General features: G+C 36.3%; 1 protein-coding gene across 1 annotated transcript; it reads left to right on the top strand.

Annotated features, from left to right (window-relative positions):
- Positions 1-5599: 5599 nt before the first annotated feature.
- LOC147476004 (uncharacterized) lies at positions 5600-9180 on the top strand. Its single transcript, XM_086583994.1, has 4 exons — positions 5600-5731; positions 5801-5868; positions 5959-7289; positions 8676-9180. Exons 1-3 carry the CDS (start codon positions 5620-5622, stop codon positions 6613-6615), a joined length of 837 nt encoding a protein of 278 aa, XP_086440120.1. The 5' UTR covers positions 5600-5619; the 3' UTR covers positions 6616-7289; positions 8676-9180.
- Positions 9181-9878: the final 698 nt, after the last annotated feature.

Here is a 9878-nt window from a genome sequence, read left to right as displayed (position 1 = left end):
TGCATACTTTCGCGGTGCTAGATACGGTGAGATGTGCTCGACACTAGTTGAATGTTTCAATGCATGGATCACTAAAGAGCGCTTCTTGCCTATTACTCCTATGCTTTTTGGAATCATAGAAAAGATGATGGAAATAACTTAGAACAGATTGGAGGAGTCTATGAAATGGAATTCCACTTTATGTCCAAAAATGGAGATAGTACTGTCTAGCAAGGTTAAAGCTGCAAGGACTTTGAGGGTGGTTAGATCCAATGAAAATCAATTTCTAGTTCATAGCGATGTTATTCATTCAATTGATTTAATGAATAGAACATGTACTTGTAACTATTGGCATATCGATAATTTCACATGCATACATGTTATCACCTGTATTGGTAATAAGGGTGATTCCTTTTATGGCTACATTGATGAAAGATATACGGTGATCGCATTCAGGCAATGTTACTCACATTCTATCAAGCCAGTTCCGAATGGTTCAAAGCCAAGACGTATGCCTAATTCTCCTGCGATTTATCCGTGTAGTCCGAAGATTGGTCCTGGTAGACCCAAGAAGAAAATAATTGAAAGCACCGGTGTGATTCGTTAGTCTGTGATCAGTTTTGATGTTCTCGGCAAACCATATGTTTTTAGTTATCTTAATTGAGATTTTTAAGTTTGGTCTTCTGACAGTTATTAATGAGAAATTGATACTTATTGTATACTTTTATGGAATGTTGATACTCACTTGAGATTATTCGCTAGTCGGTTTGTTTTATTTTTCATTTGTTATAATGAAATTTATAGTCTGTAAAATTATTCATGTTGTAGGCGTAATTGACAGTGCAACATTCATGTTGCAGTCTGTTGCAGGCGTAATTGACAGTACAACATTCATGTTGCAGTTGTAAGTGAGAATTCAACATTCATGTTGCAGTCTATTGCAGTCGTAATTGAGAGTGAAACATTCATGTTGCAATTGTAATTGAGAGTGCAACTTTCATGTTGCAGTTGTAATTGAGAGTGAAACATTAATTGAGAGTGAAACATTCATATTGCATGCAGTCGTAATGTGTGAGACTTACTGAACCCATCTCTTTTAAAGGAGACTTCTTCATTTTACAGGTGCCATGCTATGTACTATAACTACATAGTTTGATGCTTCCTTTTTAACTTGGTGTTTTTGTCTTTGGAATCATGTACTCATAATGCAGACAAAGCTCAACCCATTTGTTAGAAACTTGGAATTTAGAAAGCAACTGGCTGATAAGGTATTCAACATGAACATACATAGGATACTAGCGTTTAAGAACAAGCCACCACCTGATTATGAGTACATGATTCCAAAGACAATATCTTACAATAGATACACATGATTCATAATAGAGGATTATTCACTATATCTTACAATAGTTGGGGACAAATTAATATAACTTGAAATGTGGTAACAAATTTACAAGAGCAACAAAAGATAGAACCTTTAAAGGTAGAAACTCTTGTGTATTAAAGACTTGCAATGTGCCAGTGGTACAGGAGTAACATCAAATTGATAGCACTAATAAGAAATTTTACATAAAATGTGTCGACAAAGGACCCTACAGCCACGGCCCGAATAACTACGATACTAGCTAGCTAACAACAAGATCAAAATAACTACGAGTTCACAGTGCAACATTCATGTTGCATTAATGTTTTGGCACCTAACATGGTTTGTCAGACAAAATTTTGTATGCCTTGGATGCCTGATCGCGATGCATAGCTTCCTTTTTTACTGCATGTAGCATTTGTCCCTTGGTTGCCAAAGCTTCCATGAAGACACACATGTAGAGTGCGCAGTCAGCCCTGCCACATAAAAAATTAAGAACAGTTATTGCAACATTCATACTACTCCAGGGCTCTACATCAAAATTTAGCAATAGAAGTAAGCCAAGTAATTCATCACCACTTACTTAACTCTAGATCTTGTTTTGTGCAAATTGCAGACTTTATCGTTGGCGTAGGGTTTATTAATTTTAAGCATTCCATACACCTTTTGTCATTGATCACTTGCGAGACACGGATTTGCTGCAATATAAGTGAAATCAATCATTTAGATACTAGATAACACAATTCAACTTTACATTTCAAAATTTAAGTTCAACTCACCAATTGTTCTGCATCTTGTAAGCAAATGTCTTCTTTGTTTCTTGGAAGTATTGAATTGTAGTGAGCCAATTTGTCTGAGATTATGTCATAAACAAGTAGAGTCCAATGATTTCCCACTTTGTCATTCTTGTACTTTCCATGAATCATAGGGAAAAAGCATAAGATGACATCGTCGCCCAAAGATTCTATCTCGGAAATCAAGTGTGATCCCACACTTGCAATGAGATTGTCTCTTACATAGGTCTTGAATACAAATGAAAGTATGAAGTTAGACGTACTCATAAAATAATGTTTGGAGAGAATAAAAGATAGTACAAGTTCAAACTTTACCCAAAGACAAGAATCAAAGAAAAATATCTCTTTTTTAGCTCCCTTTACATTTTTCTTTTGCAAATATCGATCATACCAATTAATGATCTGCAGAGAAAAACTAAGAATCATATTACTCTCATTAATTTGATGCCATCAGAATAAAGTTGTAACAACCATGTTGCCATGTGAGGTAGCAGAGGTAACATTCATGTTGCATTGGGATATCCAAAGGCAAAACAAAACTCATCTACATGTTTGCTATTGAGCCTAATAAAAATTAAGCTAGTAGTTAGGCTATAATTGTTATTCTTACCCGACTATCTACTTAATCTCCCCAACATGAGGTCCATAACCATCGTTTAACCGAAAGTGTTAACTCTTTCCACTCATCTTCCCACGATATAGTACTACTTAAATAAACAAAATGAAAGAAAAACAATTTATTAAGTGTCGCGACGCGACCGGTATAATACATAAACAAAAGCAATAATTCTTAAGCTTTGTTACTTACTCTGGTTTTGCATTCTTGAAAAATTGCTTAACCACCTTGTTCTCTTTTTTCTCCAAATAAGGCCATGCCATGCTTGTAGTGACATCATGCATTTATAATGACATTGGGTCGACTATAGGAGTAGGCCAGTCATCCACCTCTTTTTTTCTCGCCTTTCTCTCCTTTTGGGGCTCTTGTTATCATCAGCCCTCGGGTTTTTCTCCTTTCTTGTTTCCAACGTTGTTCTCTTCTTTACCCTTTTTACCAATGAACATATTTCTTCATTCTTTTTTGTTTCCAGACCTCTTTTGCTAATCTCATTTTCTTCTTCAGTTTGCACGGCACTATTATTGTACTACACAATCTCTAATTGCTTCTCATCATCTATAAAAGTATCATTGAACGACTCACTCTTCTCTTCCTTCAACCTCGTATTCTTCTCATCCAAAACTTGGACCTCTTTCTTGAGATTTTCGATCTCTTCCTTGTCCTTCTTCTGATTATATCTCAATTCATCAATTAACCTTTTTAGGTTTTCATTTTCAATTCGCATGGCTTCTTCGTTTGAAACAACTTCTCTTTCAACTTTGAAGTTGAGATCTAACAATTTTTCCTCCTTGCTTGATTTAGTGCCCAATTCGACTAATACCTGAAGATAGCACACAAAAAACACAATTAGAATTCAAAACTAACATGCAATCTCACTTATTTGATGTCAATTTGACAGTGCAACATCCATGTTGCAGTGGCATTTGACACTACAACATCCATGTTGCTGTAATAACTCACAGTGCAACATCCATGTTGTAGTGAGAATTTACAGTGCAACATCCATGTTGGAGTGGCATTTGACACTGCAACATCCATGTTGCTGTAGTAATTCACAGTATTAGTGGAATTAGACAAAACCATGAGACTTACATTTTTAGGACCTATATCCTTTAGAGGACACTTTTCCATTACTTCTCGTAGTACGTCCAAGCTCCACTTACAAACTCTAGGCTCGACATATTCAAATACATCTATTGGTGTGATTATCTTTGTATGCTCACACAACCAATACTGCAATTTGAAACAAAAGTATTAGCAAAAGGGATTGTATTAGAAATAAAATTCATTTGCAAAACAAAGCGAAACCTACCAAAAGTGCAACCAGACAACCAGAAACCGTCGAAAGCTTGTTCCTTTTACGTCTTATCTAATCCATCAACTCTGCATGGATTACTTTTGGCCATGAGATTCTTCTCATCCCATTTAAATCTTCAATATGTGGAACAAATGACCAATTGATTCTTGTTGGGTTCGGGAAGAAGATTGTCGTAGTCAAATATAGGAACATCAACCTCACAATATCGTCTTCCATCCTAATCTTCTTTACAATACTTGTAATCTCATTCTTTACTCCTAACAATTTGATTTCATCCTCTCTTCCAAACTAGGTCTTTATAAACTCCAACTTGTTACTCTTTCCTACACTTTTTGGACAACACGACAGTTTCCTCTTTCAAAGGCAACCCAAAAATCAACGCAACGTCTTCCGGGGTAAATCTAACAATCTTACCCCCAACACAAAACTCATCATCTACTCCCCGAAAGTATGCCTCCAAAAACTGAACAAACATCAATGTTTGCTTTTATTATAGTCTTAACATTCAACCTATTATCAATAAAGACACTAAAAAGACTTGCAAAAGGTGTATCCATCATTTTTTTCCTTATGCACTTCCGTTATGTAAGCCTCTAATCAAATCCACAATCTTAACCATTGACTTTCAAATTTGGACCTATAACTCAACAACTCACTTTTCACCAAATTTTGTTTACCCTTCTCCTCTACCTTTTCTTTGCCTTTTGTTTTTAGGTTTACACTTGTTGAGGTAGTTGTATCCTTACTTCGTTTGGGAAGGCTCAGTTTAGATTTAGATTTTCCAACAACATCGGCCTTCCTTACCTTCCCTTACAGCATAACCTGAAAGAAAATTAATGATTTAATAGCTTGTTTCAACAAATTTCCACTACAACATTCATGTTGTAGTATTTTTTTTACTGTAACATGGATGTTTTAGTGGAAAACATGCCTCAAAACTCAAACAAGCATCACTAATTTAAACCTCAAACTATATTCATTTTACATTCGATCCAAACACTCATGTTGAAGTCGGATTTGACACTACAACACTCATGTTACCTAGTATATTTGATGCAACACTCATGTTGCAGTGAATACATTCATCATGTTTTAACTAATTTATTTCCAATTTTTCATAAAATGAAAATCCTAGTATATCAAACTGGTGAAACTATCAATGAAATTTGGGTTCTAACCTTTTTGCCGTCTGGTTGTCCTTTTTATGGAGTTGATTTTGTGTTTGCTTGCACATGATCACTTGAATTGTTATTTTTTTCTTCATTACGATTATTCATTTTGAAATTTGGGTTTAATTTGGGGAACTAGGGATTTTTTGATCTATCGGTCTAATTTTGATTTCTATTTAAAGGACAAATTTGTAATATTACAAGAAAATGGACCGGGTGGGCTTTTGACACAATTAGAAAAATGTGTGTCTTTTTTCCGTAATAAAATTGGCCAATGGGCTTCAAGCCCATTCTCTGTAAATCAAATGGGTCCTACTCGAAGTCCGAAAAATGTTGTGAGAGTTTAATTTTTTTATTTATGGGTCAAAAAGTCAAAACTGATGAAGAAAGACGGAAAAAAGCAATTGGAAATGTCTGTTTTCGTGGAAACAAGTCTGAGCACCCACATAGTCATGGGTGTTTCTCCACATATGACTGCCGGAGATCTCAAAAGTATGTGCAATTATTTCTTTCTTTCAACACATTATTATTATTATTATTCTTTAAATGTTTATTTATTAGGACAACTTGGAAGTGAGCACTACATATGTTTCCCAAGTATTGGAGAGATCATTATCAATGGACTAATGGTATGACTGTGAATGGAGCATTTTGTCTCTTCAAAACTAGTTTTCTTTTATATCTTTTAAGACGTCATCATGTTTTTTTCAATCTTGAAGGTGAAAAAGAGATCACATTATTACCGCCTTCCCGATTCGGTCGTATTAAAGGATGCTTTTCAAGGTTTTAAAGGAACTTGGTTTCTTCACGTGGATGTCACTCCTTCAAATCAGTATGATAAGACTGCATGTGTGTCTAGGGATACCCAAGGTGATTCTTCGCACCAAGGGGGAGAATCGACTTGTCAACCTACGATTGAGACCGCTAGTGTGAGTGTGTCAGAGGTAGTGTCAGTAGCAGGTCTTATAACAAGATATTTCTATGAATTTGATGAGGTGAGATCATATGATGGTCCTTCAAGTTGTGCAGTTACTGATGAGGTTCAAGTCAATGGATCCTATCATGGCCAGCGATATAAGCCGCTGAAGATAAAAACAAATGCGTTCGAGTCAGATGTTGTAATTCCAAAACCAATTGTTTATACTTGTGGAAAGCCATCCAGAATAATTCCTCTCCAATCCCTTGCTGAGACAAGTCCCGGAGCTTTAGGGTGCAAGATTGAAAGAATTAAAGTTGGAAAGCGTCTTGTATTAGCTTCTAAAAGTCTTCTAAGCTCTACTTGTAAGAAGAAACCATCACTTGATATATGCCAGTCCAAGTGTGGAGTGCTTCCTAAAACTCTCGTCTTTGAGGTCAGTGATAGTGTTGACTGTTGATTGAATGTAAGATGTTGCAGACTGCTAGACAGACAGCCTGTGGTTTAGTAAGGAAGGTGAATTGTACATTTGAAGAGTAGCAGAGGGGTGATCGTCTTAATTTCATTTGGTTCAAAGGGTCCTCAGAGAAATCCTTGTACGCCCTTCTATGCAGTCTTCTACCATTTATGAAACGAAAATTCACAGTAGCTGGACCTTAAGATCATCTGGTTGTGATCAAAATATTTTGAAGTTAGTAGTCAAGAGAAGGTTCACAATCAACAGAGAAGAGGAGCTTCACGAACAACAGATAGAGTGTATTATGCGGACAAATCTCCATTGCGTAGCAGCTATTTATTGTAAATTACGAATCTCCAAATATCTTGAATTGCTTACAGGACCTGGCAGTATATGTGGTTCAAATGCTAATCCTTCCTGTCCTTAATAGCTTTGTGCAGAAACATGTCTGTTGACACTACCCGTTTGTAGTCATGTATGTCAGCTCTGTTTGATAATGTGGGTGAAAACAAAGACTGGCAATCTGTTTTTACCTTGTTTGATGCCATGAGGTAAAGAAAAACAAGATTATGTTTGCATTGTGAAGCCGACTATCACACTACCCGTTACCTCATTCAACCCCCTGCTGTAGCCTGCAAGAAAAGTGGAAAGTTCTTTTGAAGATTTTATTGAAAAAGGTATAACACTCTATATTATATATCATTTCATGTTACACGATATTATCTAGTTTTCTCCCTTCTTTCAAGAAACTTTCCTACTTTTTCTTTCCTTGTGTGTGCTCGTTAGTGTATGCATTTGTGTCTTTACTTCTTCTTGAAGTTAACATTATTTTACTTGTATAAATATCCTAGAACACCACATTGCAGTGGTGACCGACTTTAGGTTGCACCACTGGACATTAGAATTTGAGAGATGGAGAAGAAGAAGATGATGATGGAGGGAGAGTATGATTTGAGACGGAGGATAATTACTTGATTTGGGATGGTGAGAGAAAGAGAGTCTGAGTGAGGAGTTTCGGTTAGGAGAAAGAGAAAGAGAGTCGATTTGGGTGGAAAAGAGAGGAAGAAGAGTGTCAGTCACTTTTTTATGACAGACATGCATTGTAATTTTGGGCCCTTTCTCCCAAGAGACCTCCTAAGTTAAAACGTGAATAATTCGATTGCAGTTGTACTTATAAAATTTGTGTTTAAAACTTGAATAATTCACAAACTTACTAGAAAGGCTCCTAACTTCGGTAAATAAATGGATAAAGCTTATATGTCATGCCACGATTTAAAAAACGAAGATTTTACTAGCTGAGGCATCGGTTCATGAGACAGCACTTGTTCTTATTTTTCTTGCATAGTTTATTTTGATTAGTTGTTCGGATACACATTCTTAGTTTGGTATTTTAACCTGCCTTGCATCCATAAATTTCATTGTTAACGTAAACTCTTCTAAGCATTTATTTTCTCAACCCAATAGTAGACCAGGGATATTATGTCAGATTGTCAGGTTCAGTTAAATTTCAAATTTAATCTTATGTTGTATTGTTAAGCTGATGGGTAACGAGTGAAAACATCTACACAAATAGCAGATGGGGGATGAGTTATATCTGCAACTGCTAGTGGCAGGAGACCGAGTCTTCGCTAGAGTGGAAAGTATACCAAGGGAATGAAGTAGGCTGGGAAGAGAAAAGTCGAAAAGATATGTAATTTTTTGATCGACTACTTCACCATCTGTCCCAACTTTTCTTGTTTTCTGTCAACATCTTCTCCGTCAGTCCATCACCGTTCTCAACTCTCTAGCACTAAGCATACTTCCACTCGTCTTTTCCCCTCTCCTACTTCCCTTTCTTCTCTCTCGATCACATTGTCCCCTCTCATCATCGTCTGCGTCACAACAACTAGAACATTATCTCCTTGGTGAGGGCGGGGTGAGAATTTGAATTACTGGCTTACTGCAGATATATTACAAGCATGTCTATGTTGGGTTTCGAATTTATTTTAATTTACTTTTTGTTCTATATTGTCTTGTCTGATTATTGATATAACATTCATAAAAATTTATTAATTTTTTTCCAGTTACATCCTGAAGTAAAATGCCTCATCTTTCATTGAGTTTATATAAAGAGCTCAAACTGGAGGGTTGAGATGACCAAGCTTCTGAGTGTTTCAAAAGAAGTTAGTGATTCACATGGAGATTATAGTAGTAGAAAGAGAACAAACAACATTGGACTAGAAGATACAAGGGATCCTTGTCAAGGACTCTCCCTGTCTCAACTCTCAATTACCAGTAGCTGATATTAGGTCATCAACAAGAAAACAAAGCCAAGAATAGAGTCGTGAACTTGAAGAAGCCAAATTGAATATGAGTTTTTGGCAACAGATAAGCATCTATACCATAAAAAGCTGAAATTCGAACTACTTTACTTTCCACATTTTTTTTATTGCACGCAGGTAAGGTATGTTTGTAATGATTTAGAGAAAGAATGTAACAGAGTGCAGGGAAGAGCCCTTTACAACAAACTCTTAGAACAGTTCAAGCAAACTTAAAATAGATTCTATGAGAGCGATACACCTTTGGGCAGATGTAATTCCTTATGGGTTAACTAGTATTACCCCTTCCCCACACTAGATGAGCCAATTAGGATTTCCCCCCACTAGATACTAGATGGGGAAATGAGGGTCTTCTTCAAAAAAAAAGTCAATTTGAGTTCACCGTGTTTTTTTGTGTGTATTGGGGGGGAAGACCCTAATTTCCCATCTTGTGGGGGAAATTCTAATTGGCTTATCTAGTGGGGGTAACACTAACTAACCCTTTCCTTCTTGGCTGCTGCGTCACTTTGCGTCTCTGTATACATGAGATATTCTCACTTCCAGTAGCTTGTTAGTTGCCCTAATCCATCTCTGCCTCAGCTGCCAACGTACCATACTACCATGCCCTATGTAAATATAGTTTTGTTTTGCTCTATGTAAATATACTTTGTTACCAATGCATAGAACGATATTGCTAGGAGAAAAAAAAAGTGATGATTTCTGCTGTTCTCGTTGCTCTGTTTTTTTTTTGTAAGTCTGTCTCTATCTCAGCAATGGATGTGAACAACTCCTTTGCTCCTTTGAATTATCTTGATGATGTTGTTGGATCGCTATCAAAACTAGCAGTCACTGGAAACGATCTTTGCAAGTGTGGCGCAACAGCCTACTAATCAATTGCTTGTTATTTGTGTCAAAGCCGATCTTTACTTCCTTATAAGTATTAAGGAAGCCTTTTCTTTTTGTGTATGA

Source organism: Coptis chinensis, chromosome 9, assembly GCF_015680905.1.
Source record: "Coptis chinensis isolate HL-2020 chromosome 9, ASM1568090v1, whole genome shotgun sequence".
In the NCBI taxonomy this organism is placed as follows: domain Eukaryota; kingdom Viridiplantae; phylum Streptophyta; class Magnoliopsida; order Ranunculales; family Ranunculaceae; genus Coptis; species Coptis chinensis.
Note: the sequence above shows the minus strand (reverse complement) of the source record. Positions and strands in the feature narration are given on the sequence as shown.

Excerpts from the sequence above, each read along its gene's own strand:
- LOC147476004 (XM_086583994.1), top strand. The coding sequence starts at position 5,620 with ATGAAGAAAGACGGAAAAAAGCAATTGGAAATGTCTGTTTTCGTGGAA. Across the intron at positions 5,732-5,800 it reads GACTGCCGGAGATCTCAAAA|GACAACTTGGAAGTGAGCAC; the intron begins GTATGTGCAATT and ends TTTATTTATTAG. Across the intron at positions 5,869-5,958 it reads TCATTATCAATGGACTAATG|GTGAAAAAGAGATCACATTA; the intron begins GTATGACTGTGA and ends TCAATCTTGAAG.